Genomic DNA, 21,336 nt, shown 5'->3' with positions numbered 1-21,336 from the left:
TACAACAGAATGGAAACTTCCCRAATAGAGTGCTTTTTATTATTTTTTAAAATTTTTTACTTGTTTTCTTCTCGAAAAGCTCTCGGAGCCCTTTTTGCCCGGGGCTGCTTTGTGACAATGTCGCAATCTATGGCAGCGAGTTAGGATAGTATTTTTCAAACTGGGGGTCAGGAAGGACTTGGAGGTAGTCGCGAATTGCTCACACTAGCCAGCAGACAGCTTTAACTGTTGGCAATAGTTCAGTTTCTTCACGGCAGAGGAGTAAGCCACTAATTACACCAGATTTTCACTCCCTTGTCCTGGAGGAGCTGAGCTGGTACCAGCAATTAAAAGTAGCTAGCTGTTCTCTGGCTGGTACAAAGCTTGTGTGGAGAGACTATGAAAACTTACTTCTGTTTTATTTATGCAAATAAAAGACCCCAAGGGAGGTTGCCCTTTCAAAAAATCTGAGAAATGCACAGTGTGAGCTCTTGTCCTGGACACGGAACAAGAAGAGTTTGGATATTGAGACCATATTTTCCCTAATTTTAAAATGTACCGTTATTAACAGGAGTGCCCCAGGATGTTATAAACTGCTACAAATTAGGTCAGGACTGTTCCAGTCAGCTCCCCTTGCTTTCCAGTGAATACCGATAGCGGCCCTGGAGCAGTGAATGGAAGTTTGCGGGGCTTCCTGGAAGCGTCGCCATGGGTGAATATCCGTAAAGCACACCCTGTTTTCCACCTTGCTTCCTGCATTGCTGGCATGTAAAAAGTAAAGAGGTAATGCCACAGGCGTGGGCAGATTTTGAATGCTCCCAAATTGCTCTAAGATCCTTTGGGTCCCTGTTAGAGGTGATCTACCAGCTGAACTGGCTGCATGGGGTCTGCTGTCAAAGTAGTCTTGCTGCAGATACCAGCTTATTCTAAAGCCGTTCTTCTGTCCTTCCTCCTCACTATCTAAACAGGACTGGCAAAAGTTTTGCTGCTAGACTTTGTGTCCACAGCAGGAATTTTGTGCGTACCAGGTGCTTTGGCTGCCTGACTGCTTTGCTCACATAGTCCGGTGAGGTAGCAAGCAGTGGGGCAGCCAGAACTGTTCGCTCTGTATTTCTCCTGCAGGGTAACGGTAGCTTAGCAGACAAGGGACGGCAGCTGTTTTGTCTGCTCCCACTGTATATAAGAGCTGATGATGAGATTTTACAGGAAGCAATGGGAAAAAGCAAGGGTGGGCTGAGAGCAATCACAGAGCTCGTTCTAGTTCTCCCACTTAAAAATTTCAGGCCTGGCTAAAGACCAATATTTTTAATTAATAATCAGACATGCATTTTCCTTAACACAGCTGCCTGCAATAGGCTGAATAACCCTGACTTAAATATTTACTGGTATATGTTATTATAAATGTCTCCAAAGTGGTTTTGCAAACTATTCACAAGGATTGCTTTGTCCTTTGCTGGTTGTTCAGCCTCTGTGAGTACTTATCAAAATTGCACTGCCAAAAGTTGGCAGAAAGAAATGATCCCGCTTGGAATTTAGCTTGGATACCACAGCAAGCATTCTTACTAGGATGAAAATTGCAACAGGAGTTGTAAATGGACGTGAGTGGGCAAGGACTTGCTTTAGTTCTCCTGCAAAAGATCCTTTGTTGGGACCATTCCCTTTAGTTGCCTTTTAAAGCTGACTAGAAGAAAAGAATGCTTTGAACAAAGCCATTGCCTGAACTCTGTTTATGCACTTAACTATAATGATCACAGGGACATAATGTTTTCTCCTGTCACATCAGTTAGCAATTAAATGAAGTGCACATAGTTTTTGTATTTGTGCTTGTATTTATTGCATAATTCATCCAAGGCTGAAGACGTGAATTAGAGGAATATGAATGTGTAGAGCACCTGTTTGTAGAAAAGAAATATGTTTCCAGGACCATTACTTTGCCCATTACTACAGCAGAGAAGTTGAAAAAAAAGTTTTTTAATGATCTGACCAGAGACTTCATTCTAGATGGAGTCTCGGGAAAAAAACCCTCTTTCTTGCCCACAGGGAGTTCTTTAGCTCGTTAAAATGGATGTGGTTTGAACGGGATCCCGAAAGGCTAACTCAGCTGAAGGCTCACTTGAGATTGGTCCAGTTGGTGATTTTTAACTCAGAAGTGGTTGTGAACTGAAGGCCCAGCAGACAGATTGTGGGAATACTGACCCTGATGGGGAGAATAAACCAGCAGTGGGAAATGTGGCTGGTGATGTGAACTCGAGTTCCTGGGAACCGGCCTGAATGCACTGACCTTCAGAAAGCGGATGTATCCAAATCTGATTGCAGAGCTGATTGCCTCTCCTTGGATGAGAGGTAAATTATGTCTTATAGCAAAGGTTAATTTGAAGAACAAAGTCCGTTCCTATAAACTGTAGGTTGAAATGCCTGCTAAACAGCTCTATTTCAAAATTTTTCTGGCATTCATACAGGCAAAAGTTGTCCTAAGCTGCTGCATGTATTCAGTTCAACCAAGTTTGTGGAGCAATAGGGACGTTTCCGTCTTGAGAGAGCAACCTTAGATGAGATTATTTCTGTTCATTTATTTGAGCAGTGGTGTCCAGGGGCTACAACCAAGGTCAGAGTTGCATAAAATAGGAGATTTTATGTTTAAATGTGTAACTATTTCAACATTTACGATCTGTATGTTGCCACTGCTGTAACTTTGCTAGTTTTAAGCCAGTCTGAACTTTCTCATGGAACAGTACATCTCCAGTGCTTTGGCCTGGGGAGTAAGACAGATTTGTTCTATTCATGTGTCTCAGGGTTTTGTCTGGTTCAAAGCAAAGTCCCTCAGAGTAATGAGAAAAATGAACAGGCCGGAGTTACAGATATTGATGMAGTGGTTGTCTGGCTGAGGCTTTAAAACTGGGCATCTGATTGCCATCAGCTTTTTTATTCTTTTGAAGCTTCTTGGGTTTGAAGTGTCCGCTCAGCTCATTAGGATCTGAGCTGCGGATCTTGTTCTGTGTTCTCTGCTGTGCTACAGGTGTCCTTGCCTTGCCATGTTTTTCCCTGTCAGGAGCTTTGTAGGGAAGTTAGCCAAAGTGAACAAAGCTCCCGTGAAGCCAGCCAAGGAAAATACAGCTCTGAAAGGATCACTGCTTCTCCAGGCACTGGCAGATTAGAATATGTAATTGTATCTACTGATCATTTTTAAACCGAGAGTTGACAGACTTCGGTATACTTGGAAAATATCGAGTGAAGTTTTACATCTTTCTTTTTAAATCATATGAAAATTAAATTCCCTAATAAGGATAGGACTGAGGCCTAGGGAATTGGATATGGGTTTTGGAGCCTCTGAGCTGGAAAAAAAAGGCCCAGGTGTTATGGTCCTGTGGTTTGTAAATCCACAGGTATTTGCTGGGATGACTCCACCTGGGTGCCTGTTTAAAAAAAAAAAGGGGGGGGGGTGCCAGTCTCAGCATCTGGGAAGCTTAGCTCCCACCTAAGCTGCAGCATGATCCAGCATTTTGGTAGAGAAGTCATTATGCTTTGTCCAGCTCCCAAGAGGGGACTGATCTGGGCTTCACATGTCAGCAGGGATATTTAGCCCAAGGAACAGCAACTGTGGACATTTTCATTCAGAAACATGACAAGAAGGAAGGAAATTGCTTGTTTGTCCAATAGCCTAGCAGAACTGGCAGACCAGGGTTAAATGGCCTCCTCAGACTGAGGAGATCTCGGTCCATTTGGAGAGTGCCACGACTGCAGGACAGGAGAAGCCACCTCCGAGGAGGCTAGCAAGAGTTCTAGAAGGAGCTCAAGCAGAAGGTGACCCGAGTGGAAGTCAGTGCTTTGGACACCTGTCTGGAAGAGGGCAGGGGGATCTGTGTAAAGTCCCTCTCTCTTGGGCTGGTCAGATAGTTTTCAACATAGTCATTACTTAAGAAAAAATAATTACAGGAGCCAAGGGCCTGCGCTGCTGGCTGGTCCTAGGACCTCCACTGCTTCCACAGTGAAGGTGACTTGAGCCCAACCAGCGTGAGGGTATTTGCGCTGTTTCCAGCCTTGGCGAGGCAGAGCTAACCTTGCTGTGTCTGCGTTGGGAGATGCTCACGCCTTCTGGATGCAAGCTCCCAGAGAAGTCTCTGGAATAAAAATACTGCTCTGACGTGGATCAGATTGAATTGGTGCTTCAGTCTTGCTCTTTTCAGAGAGAATCCCTTCTGGTTTTCATAGTCACCCTTGACCAGTTTCAGGGATGCTGTGCTCTGTGCACCCATGCTTGTGACAACTGCTTGGAGACGTATAAAGCTTCCTGTGCGTTGGAGGGGGGGAATCAGCCTCCCAAATCAGGGCTGTACTCTGGGATTCTGGCAGTCAAAAGTTAGCGTGCCATAAGCTTCAAGTCCTTTTTTGGATATGGACTTCAGTTGCCTTGTATCTTGCTTCCCCTATCTATACGGTACGGAAGATAATTTATCTTATGGTTACACAGAGAGTGGGGTCTGCTTGTAAGGTGCTGGGGCTGGGGGCACTGTGTGCAATTTCTCTGATTAAATATAGATGTTGTTGTATAGTGTTGTAGCTTAGAGTGAAGCTGTAAACTAGACCTATCTTTAGTCAAGTGAAGTGGAAGTTATCTCACCTAAACTGATACAGACGGCTACAACTGAGATGGCTATCCTTGTCAGTGGGGCAAAATAGCCTTTTTTGAGGGTCGGCCTATTTTAGGCATCTCCTTCAGGATGAGATGAATCATGCCCTAGAGTACGTGGCTGTAAGGGGGCTATCTCAGCTGCAGACATCTACATCAATTTAAATGAGATGATGCCTGCATCATCTCACTAAAGTTAGATCTGATTTACAGCTTCAGCCCGAGCTGATAGCTATTAGTGGGGAAAGCCATCAAGAGCTATTTCGTGCGCTGTGTTTTAAAAATACCTTGGAAATGAGAGGCTGTGTGACAGTCGGAGCCTGTCCTGGGTTTTGCTGCTGGCTCTGCTGCAGTCTTAGTCTGTGACATCCTTGTTTAACCTGTTAGTACTCCTGTTTCCGAGCATGGTTGAGGGGGGAGATGCTTTCCAGGGCTGCACATATAGTGTGACTACGTCCTTTGCTACTGTGCTCACCTGCTTGGGGGGAAGGAAAGTATATAAATGTGTACCACAGGGCAGCCTGGGTGGCACAGAGGCTTTGAATTTAGTGAAGGCAGCGGGTGTGCAGTCCGTCTCTCCGGGTCACTGGCTGGGCCATGGAGGCTTTTACGGCTCTTAAGATCCTGGTGCCATAAATTAGCTGAGTAAGCCCACATCATTTAACACATTTTTATATCTCGCAAAGAAGCAAATCCAGGCAAGCTGCTGCTATTCTCTTTCACTTCAGCATTTATACACCCACTTGAATGTAAAAATTAAGCAGCGTAACCTAATGTACCATTAACGCAGAGTGGCATTTACCTGCAGGAGGTTATAACTTAGTGTTTTCCCTTGTTCAGTGGGTGGGTTGATGCTGCTGGCATGATGTTTGGAACAGAAATGCAATGACTTGGCCAAGAACAACCCAGCAGGACCCCAACTCAAAACAACCTCTTGCATTTAGCAGGTGCACTGTGACAAGGTTMTTCATGCCTGTTCAGGTTGAGCCCTGCAATTAAAGGTCAGGTTACCTTTCTCGAGCTAATTGTGTAGCTCTCAACTTTTGTTAGCGCTGCTGGTCATTCCTTTTCTTTCCTCGTTGAGATGTAATATTATTGCCATTGCTAAAACAGCTCAAAGGTAATAGGATGTGACACTTGGAACTACTGCTGGCTTTTAACAGTGGTATGTGTTTTACAAGCTCCTGATGTTTAGCTATGAAAACTATCCCGTGGGCCAAGTTCTGCTGGTAGGAAGCAATGCATGGACTGCTCCAACTGGGCTGGTGGGAACTGGGTCTAGAGATCATATTGGCCTGGCTGCTTTCTTACGCAGTTTAGCGTAGTCCTGTCACAGCAATGCTTTGTGTCTTTACATACAATTTATTTGATGATCTTACAACACTGTGTGAATGTTTTCTGCGCAAAGCTCATTAGTGATGCCTTTCGGCAATGGGGTGATTCCCTCTGGGAATGGAGGTGGGGAGGGGAGAGAACAAAAATCATTTCCACCTCACAGAAAAAGAGCGTGCAAAGAGTGGGGACCAAGGGTTTATAATAATCTGGGTGGAGGGGAAGAGCTGGACCCACAGAAGCAACATCAAGCAAGACCCATGTCAGGCTGATCTGTCACTTGTTCGGCAGCCAGTGCCTGACAGGGTTCCTGGAGACATCTGAAGAGCGTAGGGGGTTAGTGCTCTGCTGGTCTGTTCAGCCTTCTGATCGGTGTGTCTGGAGGGGAAACAAGATGTTGTCACTCCTGATGCAAATTCTGATTCTCCCTCCTGTCTCTGCACCTGTTTTCTGTCTTTTTGACGCAGAGATTGTCGCAAGTCCATGAGACTTATCTCAAACTGTAACACCTGGCTTGCTGGGAGAGCGCGTGATTGACSGGTTGACTTTGTTATACTGCCTTCAAATGGCAAGTGTCCAGCCAGTCTTCGGCTTGGAGGAGTATGCAGTCAGAGCTGTATGCAGTGATGGCTGCTAAAAGCTTTAGTTTGTTTTCCTTAGATGAACGTAGAATGCAAGATTTTCCTTTACAGTGTGGAGGGTTTCCCTGCTAAGCTGCCGGGCTTTGGATTTAGGAAGTCTCGTATAGTTGCTGTGCACGGGCTAGCTTGATAATCTTGCACAGGTCCCTCACTTTCCCCCTGTCTCCGTTCCCCATCTGCACGGTGCAGGCAGGAATTCTTCCCTGTGCCATCCTGTCTGCCATCCCTGTGCCTCCACCTTGTCTGTACGGAAGGAAAAAAACCAACCTCCGCCCTGTGCGCTTGCATGACGTGCAGAATGACTGGCACAAAGGGACCCCGTTCGTCCTTGGGGTTTGTAGGCAGGGTTGCTCTACGACAGGCAGCAGAAGGTAGCGCGATCGAAGATGCTGAGAATCCTGTGGGGCGGATAGGTAATTATTTAATCATTAGATAGCACTGTAGAAAGACTTGTGGAAACACAGATACCAAACAGTTTCAAGGAAGAAATGTTTCTAAATATTGACCCTGTGCAGTCTAATCCTGTTAAACTGTGATTTGTGTCGGGTGGGATTTTATTTTTAATTTACTCTCTTTGTCACTCAATTATTTGAGAATTTTTGTTTTAATTGAAACTTGTGATCTTATTAGTGTTCTTGCCACCGGTGCTTTGCAGAAGCTACACTAGATTTTTGAGGTTCTATTAATATAACTAATTCTGGAAATAAGGGAAGCATTGTTAAGCTCAGTGAAATCCTGCCTGCTCGCACCAGCAGATGGGCTAATTTTTTCATCTTCTGAAACGTGGAAGCTGTTTTTAAGGCCAAAAATTCAAATGGGAGACGTGGTCGTGAAGAATGCAAGATTGGTTTTGCTCACTCTCCCTCTGTTTCGAGGTGTAATTCTTGCTCTGTATAATTGGCTTTTCAGTCAGAAACCATGACTTCGGATGAGTCACTTCAGTGCAGTTCTCTCACGAACGTGCCTCAGAGACTATTGCTGATGTGTTTTTTTTTCTCTTCCCTTCAGCTAGTGAATCGGCACTTGTATTCAGGAAGCGCGGACAGGACAGTGAAGTGCTGGTTAGTAGACACTGGGGAGCGAATCCAAACGTACAAGGCTCACAAACACAGCGTTAGCACTTTGAAATACCACGCTGGGATCTGTAAGTTGCCTCTCCTATGTTCAGCAATCCCCTGTCTCATTTTGGATGTTTGCCTTTGCTCAAAGACTGTTAATAGAGAATACTGTAATTTTGAAGGCTTGGGAAATTGGGTTTAAATCCTGAACTGACTGTGGGGTGTTGGCGTAGCCAGGATTTAGCCTCACTAGTCTGGTGTCCGTCAATCTGCTTCTGCTGCGGGGACAGCAAGTGCTGCTGCTGAATGTGCGACCCTGTGCCTGCCTCTGCTGCGTGGTAGGTCCCGGGTTATGTATTGTCCTAAACCAGGATCGCACCTCAAATGCCCACTGCTTTTTTCTAGCAGTTAGGATTCCTGTTCAAACTCTGCTCCTTTCCTAGACTCATTTCTGCAAATTCTTCTCCTTTTACCTGCCCTCTTTCCTGTCCTTGTTCCCCAAGCCACCTTTCCGGTGTAGCCAGGTATTGCTTGCCTTCTTACTAGTGCTTGGGACTCAGCTTCGTTGCTTTCAGTACCCCTAGTAATAACGATATCTCTATGCAAATGCCTGTTGTTGATATATCTGACCATGCAGCTTCCCTCATTAAATCCCTCTCTTGCCTGGCTTTCCTTCAGCGTGTCATCCATGCACTTCTGGGTTTGGCTTGCAAGGCTGTGGCTGTTTTTATCAACCTGAACCTCTCTCTACGCATCAGCCTTGTCTTATGCTGCCGCTGACGTTAGACCTGATGTGCCTTCGTTTGCTTCCCAAACAACTCTCTCTCCTTTACCGCATATGGGTTACAGGGGTTGTAATGCCTTTCCTGAACTAGTCTAGAAAGTTACAGTGCTTTTCTGATTTAATTTTTGTACTTCGGCTATGAAATCCCCATGTAACACCAAACGAATAGTTTCCATGTGGGGCTGGWTGTCTCTTTCGGCAGATAATCAGTATGATGCCGATAAACGACTGACAAATGCAAGATGATATGCACTGGAAGAAGGTGGTATCTGCACATGCAGATTACAGTTTGATGACGGCTGTCCAGCATCATGCTTGACATGGCTGACTGACCACACTTATCATCCAGTATCTGAATCAATTTCTTAATTATGTTTGAAAACTTAAAATGTAACCAAGCCCATAGGTAGTTTTTGATTTTAATCAGTAAGCCTTTTTTTGGCCTTCCTTGCAACCTTCAACCCACCACACTGCTTTTCTCCCTTGAAATAGTCATAATTTATAGTTAATTTTGGCTCTCCTCACGTCCACTGCAGAACAGCCCCTCTCTCCCCTACCCGCAGGTTATAGTTTCTGCTGATTTCAGCCTTTGCAGTTTGCTTAAAGGCTGAAGTGGAAAGGGGAGAGGGGCTGAGCCGAGGYTGCACCCCAAAGTCGTCATTGCTCAGAGATGCAGACAGGTAGGGGCAGGGAAAAAGAACCAGAAATTTTAACCCAGGATGAACACTAGCAAACAAAATGTTGATTTTTTTTTCCTTTTTTGAATTAAAAGACAAACACTGAATCCATCAAGCCTACCCAAAGGCAAGATAACTGTGCTAAGCTGATGTTGGCCTGATCCAGTAACGAATCTTTATGTCCGGTTGGGAGATGGAGAGACTGTTTCCTTTATTAGTGAGGCCTCCAGAGCTGCAAGTTTCAGTGCTGATCCTGCTCTTCATCCAACCGGTATATACTTGACCAGGCCGTCAGAAACCATCATACAGAAAACTTAGACTCAAAGAAAAGTTTCATTCCAAGATGCCACCCCCATCAGCTCTGTGGCTTTCTCTGTCTCCCTCCCCCCACCCTGCCAAACACTTGCGTTATTTCTCCATATCACTCTCTTTTGTACAACGCAGGCAATACTGCTGCATTTAGTCAGACCTGTGAAGAACATTTGATAGTGCGATAGAAGTGTTTGCAATGTTATTTAAATCAAATGCAAAAATAGTGAAGTGTCAAACAGGGAGAACTGAATTGGTCCACTTGAAAAGTAGAATAAATGTCATGGAAAAATGTTAGGGACCTGTCTGAATACAGTTTAGAGGCATTTTAATTTTTGAAAGAGGAAATTTCCCCTTAGAAATGGATTTGCATACTCTGATTGGTTGCGTTATACCTTGAGATTCTAATTGAAACAAGATTATTAGGTGCTGTATAAATATGCGATCAGAGGTGTTTTCAYTTCTTCAAAAATGCTGGCATTAGCGTAGCTTAAAAAGTACCTGCTGCTCACCTGGGACAGATCAGCACTGTGTGTATATTCTCTATCTTTTGAAAAAGTGAAGAAGATACTTCAGCGCAAATCAGCTTTGTTAATTCGTCACATTTGCATCAGCCCTGGAACATGGAGAGAACCCTTGCTGAAAAGCAGTAACTTTGTGTTAGAAGATCTTAGCTTTGCTATCTGATCAATACCAAAGACTAGTTGCCCCAAAGAGTTTACAGTCTAAATAAAAGTATATAATCTAAGAATGAGAGGAAAAATACGTATGTGTGTTTCCTAAATGTCTCTGTATAGTACAGGGAGTCCCGACAGATTTGAGAACTAAACCATCAGAATGTTTTTTAGTGGCTTTCCTCAGTCTGCCTGTGTAATTAATAGCATGGGGAGTATTCAAGCTGGTTCTCAATCTAATTTACTTAATGAAGTTATGTTCGTTATTTGTCTCCTACAATACGTGCTTCGTCAGTTAAAGTTTAATTCAATTTATGATTTTTCATGTTGCAAAAACTCCAAGGGAACACTTCAAACCCTCCCTCCCAAGACTCTGAAATTCAAGTAAAAAATAAAAATGAAGTGTTGATTTTTGTTTGTTTGTTTGTTTTGCAGGTGTGTATATATATATAAGCATATATTTAAATGCTAAATCCAGGTTAGATCAACAACTTTCCTTTGAAACTTAGAGGTGCAAAGAGACTTCCTAAATCTAGAGTGACAGTTCAAAAGACATGAAAGATAGCTGTCAAAAGCAAAGTCCTGATAGTGGTAACAAAAATAAACTGACAGCTGTAAAGTGAAAACAGCTCTTAACTGGTTCCTACTCTGTGTGTGTGTGTGTGTGTGTGTGTGTGTGTGTGTACACTAGGTATTAAGTGATTTCCATTCACTGGGGAAAAAAAAATCAGTATCTTGTTCTGTGCTGTGCATTGTTGTTACTGATTTGCAGAACGGGACGCGGGGCTTTTTCAGGATTGTGTTGGCAATTGCGCTTATACCGGTCCTTATACTGGTCCCTATAAAATGAGGTTGATTTTCCTCATCTAGATGTTTCTTGAAGATACCCTTTGGGTGTAGCCAGGAAGTACCCGGCCTGCTGCTGTTTAAGTTGAAGCTGGAAGGTTGATGGCAGTAGGTAGCCTGTTGGCTGATCTCATGTTAAGAGCCCTGAATTTACTACAGTGCTCATTTCATCACCTCTCCTTAGGAAACCGGTTCCTTGATCTCTCCCAAAAGATAAGGTATCTATCATCTGTGTAATTCAGGCACTTCAGTTTTGCAAATTTTTCCATGCTAGTGGCTTTTGTGAAGGCATGAAATGCAGGGATAGCGAATATATTGCTTTTTTGCAATTCTGAAGTTTTTATCTTTATGTAAAGTTCAGGAGTTTAGGGTAAGTGAGGAAAAAGTGGTGTTACGAAGACAGTTTGTAACCCTTAAAGCAGGCCAATGTGCTTCTTTTGGGGTCTGTTGCTAAATATACAACCTAAATATTCAATACTACCTTATAGCTTCTGGATGCAGCAATTCTGGGGCCTAATTTGAAGACCCTGAGGTGTTGAGAAATTGTTCTCAGGCCCTAGTAAGATACTCCAAGGAAACCTGATGAACAGTCAAAATTAAAAAAAACCCCAAACCCTCTTCCCCCCACACAAACTCCTATAGCACATGTTCTTTATAGTACATAGAATACAAGAGTTATGGCCCAAACCCTCAAGTAGTTCTGTGAACACCTGTGCTATTCCAAAATGGAGATTATAGCTTGGACATTGAATCCCTTAAGGGCTCTGCTGCTTATAACGATCCTAAGCTACAGGATTTAGCTGAAGAAGTCTACTCTTCTAAAAATATTTATGAAGCCTGGCTAGCTGCCTAAGCATGCTACTCACCTTTGAGGGCAGAAGATTTAACTGTGGTATTTCAGCATAGATGGTCCTGCTTATTGATAGTAAGCTTTTGGTTGAAAATGGGTGAAAAATATGGTACGTTTTAATAATGGAAAGGCCAAATGTCATGTTATTAATATAAGAGAGGGTAGCAGTCTGTTACTGTGGTTTGAAGCTTCCCGGTACAGATGCTCGAGTACTTAACTTCTGCTGCTTGATGCAGCAGCAGAAGTGATGAAGATACTGTCATAATGAGTGGGAACCTGGAAATAACTATGGTGGAACTAATGGGAAGCTTGATAGAAATCCTTGACACCTGACTCGATATTCAATTGCCTCCTTAAGCTAGAATTACTGAAGCATATTAGACAGAGCAATACATATGGAAGAAAAGAGCGTAAATAGATATTTGAAGTGTGTGTGGAGTGAAATGCTGATGTAGGTAGGAACTTCAGACTTAAGGAAGTTCAGTGCTTTGAAAAATGTGAACGAAAAAACAAGCCTGCTGGGGTCAGTGAAATTAAAGTGATCTAATCTTGGTGTAATTGAGAAGAGAAACAAGTCTAGAAATGATATGTCATGCTCCTTAGTGAATGGGTTTTTGGTATGTTTTTGAACTCGTGTGAACTGGCCTTATGCGGCTGCTGACATCTGGCTACACGCTGTGTTGTGCGGTTGCCTTGCAGTGTTCACAGGAAGTGGTGATGCATGCGCGAGAGCTTTCAATTCCAAGAGCGGTGTCCTGCAGAAGATCTTCCGAGGACACAAGTTCATCATCAACTGCATCCAGGTAAGGAAGGCGGTTCTTTGCTGAGCCAGATGTTGGGCTTTTTCACTTCTGATTGCTGCCTCATTTGTTTTGTGGGAACTGATATGGCCAGCTGTTCTCCGCATTCCTCAGATCAGGCATTTTTCTAGGATAAGGCAAAATGTTATGGACTTGAATCTTCCTTTCTGTAATTTTACAAACCCTTCTTGCTAGTAAGGGTAAGTGAAACCACAAAATGGGTCTCCAGAGACAGTCGGATGCCTCTGATTGATTGATTGGAGTTTTTTCAGGTCAGTTAGGCAAGCATCCATAAGGGATGAGACAGATGATATAACTGATCCTGTGTAGGGGCAGGGAATGGACTCTGACCTCATGAAACCCCTTCTGTCACATGAGACCATGTGATGAAAAGTACTTGCAATGCTCTGTGCTGCATAGAAGTTTCTTTCCTATTCAAGCAATAAAATATATAGCATTATCCCCCTAGCTCCCCTGGGCATGGCATCCCTCAACAGTCTAGCAACTGGTGACCATCCCATCTGGTCTTAGTCAAGAGCTAGTGGTGATTTCCATGTGTTACCCCATATATAAATATTTATATAAAATATGGCCATCAGCATGCGGCCAACAAGTTGCTTGTGTATTGTCTAGGTAAGAGATGTCTCTGCCTGCCTAAGCTCAAGGAGTCCTAGCACTTAAATGTTAAAAGGGGGGAAGTTAGTAATCCTTGGGGCAGTGTTAAGATCAGTATCATGGTTTAAGTTATAAATCACAGGGAATCCTGGGGAGGGGGGTTTGAATCTGAATTGAATCCCATGGGTGCTTTGTGCATTTAAGGATCCACATCTCCACATATCAAGATCTTCAGTAAAAGCTGTGTGCAGGATGAGGATTTTGTTTAAGAACATGAGACTTTGTAAGCACTCCTGACAGGTTGGCAGTCAAAGGAATAAAAGAAAGGAGATAAAATTTCTTTTGGAGTCGATCCCAAGCACAGACAAATGTAAATAGACTTTTACTTTTGTATTTATTTTTTTCCTGAACTGGCAAATGGCTAATTGGTCTTAAATTGCAAACCTTTGGGTATTGAGTAATTGGGTTTCCTAGTGTTCGTTGCCTTGCTCACCGCCATGAACGCTGTGCTTATATATGCACCTGTATATATGCATCTGTTAGAGCCGGGTCTGCAAACAGTGCAGTGACAGAGTCAGCCGTGACCCCCCCGCTCATGGCTATGAGTGATACGTCTTCAGTGACGCGGTGCTTGTGGTGCCCTTGTAAATGAGACTGTTGGGTGGGATGCTGGCTACCGTGGCCTCCCTCGGGAAGACTGAGAGCCCCTGGCAGTCCGGAGCAGGAGGGAAGGATGATGGAGACCTATGGCCTGCTGCTAGGGAGGGTAACTGGAAATGTTACCAACAGAAATAAATGTTTCATTAAAGAAATAAAACTACAGGGGGCGATCAAGGTTAAATTACTGAAGGGTTGGGAGAACAAAAAATTTAGAAAGAGAAATTGTACCTGTTACTTACTGCAAAGGAGGAGGGAAAGTGAGAAGGAAAGTGTCCCCCCAAAACCCCCACTGAGGCTGATTTTGGTGCTTCCTTAACCTTGATCTTCAAACCAACTGTCTAAAAACAGCACTGAAATTCCCAGCTAGAGCCTATTCTGACACTAAGAGTTTAGTTCCCCATTGCCTTGCTAGTAGGTTTAAGTTATAAATAACTCATGCTGTTTGTTTTTTAGGGCTCTGTGAAGTGGCTGAGAAATGAGTCCTGACTTGGTTATGTGTCATTCCACTTTAGCAGCTTTTGTGATAATTATTTACACCGACTCTTGCAATGAGCTATCAGGCCGTGAGTGTTAGGATCAGGCTCCGTTTGCTCTGACATTTGACAGTTTGATTGTGGTGATTCTGAGCTGTAGAGTTTGGTATTAAGTGTGACCTTGTTGTTCCAGATTCACAATGAGTTGTTGTACACGGCTTCCCATGATGGCACACTAAGGATTTGGGACATCCGGGGAATATGCAAGAGAAATAAGCGGCGTTTGAAGAAGGAGAGGTCCGCCCAGGGCCGGAGCTCTCAAAAGGGAAGTCTGTCTCGTCTTTTCAACAACAAAGTCGGCTGTATAGTACAGCAAGAAAATGGGGAACATGAGGCTGTTGAACTAATGTGACTGGCCAGGGCAGACTTTCCGTCAGTGACCAAAGCTGAACCTTTTGTCTTCTGCGCTACTGTACAAATAAGCCAGAACGTGGAAAGAGCTGGGAAACAGCATTGCTTGAACCTCTTTTCAGGAGCCAGGCTTCTCTGTGACTGTGAGACAGACTCAAGTCAGACTGTCACTCCTGATGGCTCTTAGCAGATAGTTGAGCAGTACTGGGGTCAGGAGGGACTGCAGTGTGGTTCAGGTGATGTCTGGGGTGTGTGTGTGTGTGTGTGTGTGTGTGTGTGTAATTAGGAACTTATTTAAGACTGTGGGTTTGGTTTTTGTGTTTTTTTTTCCCCCAATGTCCTCTGGCACAGATGTTTCACACTTCTGCCTGGCTAGTACCTGATGAGAGGTGTTTTCTCCTGTTCCTGTTGCCTGCTCATGTGCCCTCTCTTCAGCTGAATGTAGAACTGAAAGCTGCCTTGCAGCGTGACTCTGAACGCCATATTCACAGCTCACCTTTGGGTCAGTTTTTTGCTGATCAGACCAGCTCATGCAGGATGGTGTGGTTCAGCAGGAAGGAGTGCAAAGCAGCCTCAACTACTCTCTGGGAAGTTGGGAGTAATGGGACAGAAATTATTAGTGGGGTTTTTTTTTTTGTTTTGTTTTTTTTTACAAAACATAAGCTAGAGAACAATTTAAACCTCAGGCCTTTTGTATCAAGGTTGACAGGTTGCCAAGGCACAGCAAGCTGTCCTCGTCCCAACAAACTAGCTGGTTCTGCTCTTACCTTCTGAGTTCCCACACTTYAGCAAAGGAAGCACCAATGGCTTCACATATACCTTCCATGCTGCCAGGGGTGTGTGCTACCGGCCATCTGTTTGTCCCATGCACAGGTCCCCAGAGAGGGGGGTGCTGGGGGGGGGGGGAGGTGGAAGCTGACCACAAGGCGCTGTGTCAGATGGAGGAGGCGCAGTTGTGTCAAAGCCTCAGCACGTGGAGGTATGTGTGACCCGACCTTGCCTGTCTGTCAGGCCTGGCTCAATTTCTCCTGTGCAGGAGACGGGGTACTGAAACGGGAATGAATGTCCAGTTGTAGTTGGGTGACTCAAGACTATTTAGATCAGAAGACAGTCTCAGGATCACAGGAAAATTCAAGTTGGAGGGGACCTCAGGAGGGCTGTAGTCCATCCTCTGCTCAAAGCGGGGTCAGCTATGAGGTCAGGCTGGATAAGCAGTCAAATTCAAGGGTACTTCTCCCAGTCTTTTTCCATGTTGTTCATCCCTCACTGATAACCACTGAGCCATGAATAAACAAGGGTTCTTATATTTTTCTATTTGCAGATACATCTCTTTGTAGCATCAGTGCAGAATATCTAACCATATGTTTTTATTTTTATGGCTTTATTTATTCTGTACTACAGCAAATAAAAATGCTGTAATACTTTTTTTTTAGAATGGAGAAATAAACATGTGGCATCTACAGGTTGTTAACAATCTAGTTTTTATTTTCTTTTCCTACAGAGGGGATTTGGCTGGCTGCAGATGCACGGCAGTTAAGAATGGATGGAATATGGAAAAAAAAATAAACATACACTTTTTGGAAACATTTCTTGCCTTTCCTTCACTGATGGGGCTTGGAATCAGTTGTGCTGAGGAGCAGTCCTGCCTCCTGCCAGTGATCAGACTGCCAGAACTCGRTTTCTTTAGTCAGTGGAGGGACGAGTAGCCACAAACTAGAGTGTAGCCTTAAGGGGGAAAGCACGTGCGATTGAGCCATGCACACTGATTCAGATCTCACCTCTGCTGCTCRTGGTGGCTGGTATTTGTGTGCACTTCATAACCTTCCTATCCAGCAAGGCAAGGGTCATACCCTCTTACAGAGGCCATAGTTTCCAGAAAAGTGGGAATGGGCCCATGGTAGGGTGGCTGGAGTCAAAGCTGGCCCGTTGCTAATGTTTGTACTTAATCTCTGCATTGTATCCACTTGCTTCTGCTGACAGTTAAGTCTAACTGAACTGAAGAAACATGTTCTGCATTCAAATATCCCAGTATTAAAATCAAAACAAAATATCTCTTGGAGCTGAAGCGTTGGTATTTGTAATGTCTATAATCAAACAGGCTGCTGAAGACCCCTAGTCTGGTTATGAAACCGTAACATGTCATTGCTGCGCTGGGTCTGTCATTGCTGCCCCACACGCTGCTCGCCTCTCCTGCTGAGCAGCTTTGTTAGCTCTTACGTGGCAGGTTTGTCCAGCTAGTTGGAAACAGCACTTTCATTATGTTAAATGCCTCCACAGAGAAACTAATTTTGGAGCTCATCTGCATGTTATAGCCTAATTTCCCTGAAACCCCTCAGTCTGGTCTTGGTAGGCCTGTGGAAAATGTCTATGGGATGGTGGCTCTCGGTTGCTAGGATGATGGTTTGATATGCAACTAATTTTATTCATATTTTTGTTTATGAGGTTAATGCTAAGTAGGAGGCCTTCAACAGAAACAGATGGAGTTGTATAGATGGTTCRGGGTCATACACTTTGTTTAAAACTGCACATGGTACATTAGAAGGGAGAGCAGTTCTGGCCTGCAGCAGCTGCACACTAAACAAATAAATGTAAGAGACAGCAATCTCATTAAGAGTGGAATTAATGAGTCATTACAATTTCTGCTTGTTGCTAAACATATCACAGTGTCTTCAGATAAATGTTCAAAATTAATTAACTAAAAACTTTTAGCCAATGCCTTCTTGCCCTGCTAATCACTTAAAACTGCACACAGTTACTTGGGGGCAGTGCTGATGGAATTACATCATTGAGGAATGGCTTCTTTGACAAGCACTGCGTGTTATGACGCTAATTTTAAGTTCCCCAAGGACAAACATTCAGGTCTTACGTTGTCATTGCCACTTTGCTGTGCAAACCACTTCAAAGAGGAGGAGAAATAAATACCGCTTGTACAGCCAACTGCTGCCTTAGGTGCACGCCTACAGGCTAGCATAATGCAAGGCAACAATGCTGGTAGGTTTAGGAACCCTTCTGGCTGAAGGGAAGAAGAGATTTGTGCTTTCCCACCTATTTCTTATTAAAACTGCATGCATCTTAATTTTTTATTCCCCTTTTCATTTCTCCGTATAGTCTTGGCTTTACTAGAGTTTAAAAGTCCATTCTTTAGCATATAGAGACTCCGCTAGGAAACTCTATCCTATATCCAGTGTTAAATTGACACCTGTTTTCAAGTGTTGGGTACTTACTACTCCAGCTACCATTTGTGGAAAGTGACTGTATCCCTCATGGGATAGAGGCCTGAATTACTAAGAGGGTTTCCAAACCCACAAAAGGTGTCTAAAGGCAAACAGCAGAGCTTGAGTCCTCAACTTATCTGTAATTTCTCTGAGTAATGTAGGGCAAATCAATGAGAAGTGCTACCTTAAAATTATCTTATTTTTGTTCTGCATTTTGCTCTGTCATTCCTCAGTGCTCTCCTGTAGACAAGCAGAAGATGTAAGAGTTGCTGAGCTGTTTTTTCCTCAGAGGACGTAAATGACCTTAATTTTTGTAGCACTTGTCTTGATGCACAAGTGTGAAAAACAAATAATTCCTTAACAGCATAATCAATCCATCTTGTCTGCTGCCATCAGCTAAGATAGCCAGGAACAAAAATTTACTACTGAAACCTATTAAATGCATCAACTGGAATTGAATAGTCATTTTGCAGGCCATAGTTGAATCTCCTCCCCCATCTTGCTTGCCCTAACAAAATGGCAAGCCCTTATTTCCCCCACTGATAAATTCTATGTAAGAATGAATTGCCACCACAAAGTTCATTTTCCAGTAGCTTCTGTTAGACCTGGCTCTAAGCAAAGATCACTTTTTTTTCCAGTGTTCCCTATGTTCCCACCAGCTCTAGCCCTCTTCATGGAGCAAGTGGGACATGAGCTCCCTCTACCGTGAGACTGAAGTTATTGAAAATTTCCTAAAATAAACCCTTTCTACTGTAAGTTAATCACAAAGGGAACTTCAGCTCCCAAGGACCCAAGGGGAAGGAATGCTTTCATAGCAGGAAGTTGGATGTTACAAAATGCACTTAAACAAAAAATAAACAAACAAGAAAATCCCACCTCAACAAAACCACCAACAAACCCCAAAGCCATTTTTCAAGAATTCTGAAGCAACAACTGTTGAGATAATGCCTGAACCCAGTTTTGTTCAATAGCTGAGTGAGGAAGACTTTCTAGTCCCCACTGAACAAAGCAGCTTAATCTCAGTCTTAAGTCTGGTACCTGCAGAAAGAAGTAGGCACTTGGGGAAACTGGCTTGCTAGTTATGTATTAAAACACTGCCATACAAACAGGTCCCTGGAGTCTGACAGGACATGGCTATGCCCCGGCTTCTGCTGCTTTTTAAAAACAAAGCATGAAAGACTCCTAATAAAAGCAGAAGCAGCACATAGTCATCTTTATTGGCTCTGTAACACCTGCATGAAGTGACAAGCAAAATGCAGTATAAATCCATGCACAACAGATACGTAAGTGACCGAGAAATCTTTCAGAAGAAAAGAAAACCAGTTTGTAAGTTGATAGCTCCGTGTAGCTCATTAGCTAGGCTTCTGATTTACAAATATTTTTTAAAGCTGGTATTTTAAAATGGTGTAGAAATGCTTATTTACTTGTATACTAAGTGAATTAACTTATTTCACAACAATAAAAATATAGTTAGGTTCTATTAAATTTTCTTCTGAAAATAAATGTTTCTATTTTTCTGCTATGACAATAAATTATGATGTATCACAAATGTAGGCTTTTAAGCAGATTTATAAATAAGCAGGAATTAAGTGATTTACCTGTAGTTTAACTGAATTCAAGGCATTTAGTAAAAGATAAGCTGAAGATGCATTTATAATCCAAAYTCAATTTGCCAACGTAAATGCATATAACCGAAGCAGATGTAAWAGGATTTAATGCTGTGGTACTTGTATATAGGATAAGTATTCATGAATGATCTGTTCCTCCTCCTCCAGTGTTAAATCCAGATAATCCTCTTCATGTTCAGGAATATCCTCTAGGATTTCATTGACTGCATCAGTCTCCATGTCTTCATCTGTTGGTGAACTGGAAGAACCTACCAGTAAAATAAAACAGCAGTTTATTCATCTCTGGAAGAAGTTCACAGTTTCCCTCTTTCACATGCACTACTGTTTTTCCAAGAGCCAGATATTGCAGGATGGCAAATACTATTTAAAGCTGTAGGAAAGCCCTTAGCTGCATAACAGTGACTGCTCTGACATACTCAGCGACACAGCTCTGACAGATAACGGAGGAGAGAAGGTGCGTTCCCCCCTTGCTAAACAGGGAGCAACAGTTAAAGCTCTTTTTCACAAGGGACAAAAGGCAGGGATATGTGGTTGAGGGGACTTTATAGCACAGATGTGGAATAAACCTAACAGTCAAAAGTTAGACATCAGCAAGCCAAAAACATCATCATCAGTGGCAGGTTCCAGGAAGTGTGCCTGAGTCTTAGGAACTTATTRCTCTGTGAAAGTGTATAGGAAGGGAAGTGTTTATTTGTTTTTAAACAGAATCGGTGTGAGAGAGTACAGTTAGATGAGAGAAGGCAGAATTACTTGTGRACTAGAGAGGGCAACGTGTTCCTCACTGCTGAAATGAAGATGCAGACACCCAGCATTGTGTGCCAAGGCCATAGCTGGGTCAGCAGCAGTTTCCTCTTGGCCCTTCCTAACCTTTGCAGGTTAGCCCTTTCACTGGAGAGACGCAGCCTGAACTAGCCTTGTGAAGTTTGGGACTTATGTCCATGCAGTCTTATGCACGCCCCTAGAGCTGCTATGTACCCCTTATGGTTCTATACGTGGTTGTTGCTGACTGCTCAGGACTATAGCTTGTTTTCAGTAATGTCTTCCCAATCAATGTTACCAACGAAAAGAGTAGTCTGGGGCGTTACTCAAAGCAGTCTACCAATATTTAAGCAGCAATCACTTAATCATTACTTCTTTGCCTCCTTTCCCTCTCCTCTGTTGCACGCAGCAATTCTTACCTGCAGACTCTGTAGGCGAATCTTTCGATGAAGTTGATTCTTCTGATGGACTGGACCCTTCTGAAGACAGCAGCAACGAAGCAGGAAGAACTCCCCCATAATGAGCAAGGGTTTGGGAAGCTAAGTGGATGTTGCCTTTAAAGACTTTTAATGCYTGCTCTGCTGATTCGTGGCTGAAACCCATGTACATCAACTAGAGGGGGAGGGGAAAAAGTTTAGAGAAATCCAAGCTCATTCAGCATCAGGGACTGACAGGAATCTGACTCTGCATCCAACAGTCATTCCCGTGCCCAGAGGAAAGCGCTGCATGTCAGGAATTCCAGGACACTGACCCTGGTTTTCTGGAACRGTTAAAAACAGGGCAGTGACCTGTTACAGGAACAGGGATGTGGAGCAGAATGAAGTGTCTTGTTTAATGTCAGACCAATTTTTTTTGTTGTTTTTAAAAGGAAAATTCCAGAGTATCAGGAGTGTGCACGGGCTGTTCACTTTTTCTATGCAATATAGTTTTCCTTCCTATTGACATTAACCATATAGCCACACTAGCTAATGAGGAGCTTTTCAGGTGGCCTATGGAGA

The 21,336-nt window shown here is 43.4% G+C and overlaps 2 protein-coding genes across 2 annotated transcripts in view; one reads left to right on the top strand and one right to left on the bottom strand.

Moving 5' to 3' along the window:
* The window catches only part of WDR86 (WD repeat domain 86), a 26,329-nt gene extending 7,074 nt beyond the window's left edge, over window positions 1-19,255 (top strand). The window contains exons 4-6 of the mRNA XM_026091574.1: window positions 7,588-7,723; window positions 12,477-12,580; window positions 14,519-19,255. Of these exons, the coding sequence (XP_025947359.1) occupies window positions 7,588-7,723; window positions 12,477-12,580; window positions 14,519-14,737 (459 nt within the window). The 3' untranslated portion in view covers window positions 14,738-19,255. The remainder of the gene's footprint in view (window positions 1-7,587; window positions 7,724-12,476; window positions 12,581-14,518) is intronic.
* Window positions 19,138-21,336, bottom strand: part of NUB1 (negative regulator of ubiquitin like proteins 1) — a 16,451-nt gene continuing 14,252 nt past the window's right edge. The window contains exons 14-15 of the mRNA XM_026091571.1: window positions 20,758-20,950; window positions 19,138-19,827 (exon numbers count right to left, since the gene is read on the bottom strand). Of these exons, the coding sequence (XP_025947356.1) occupies window positions 19,664-19,827; window positions 20,758-20,950 (357 nt within the window). The 3' untranslated portion in view covers window positions 19,138-19,663. The remainder of the gene's footprint in view (window positions 19,828-20,757; window positions 20,951-21,336) is intronic.

The sequence above is a fragment of the Apteryx rowi genome, unplaced genomic scaffold (assembly GCF_003343035.1).
Source record: "Apteryx rowi isolate R43461 unplaced genomic scaffold, aptRow1 scaffold_91, whole genome shotgun sequence".
Lineage (NCBI taxonomy): Eukaryota > Metazoa > Chordata > Aves > Apterygiformes > Apterygidae > Apteryx > Apteryx rowi.
This window is presented reverse-complemented; position numbering and strand designations above follow the sequence as displayed.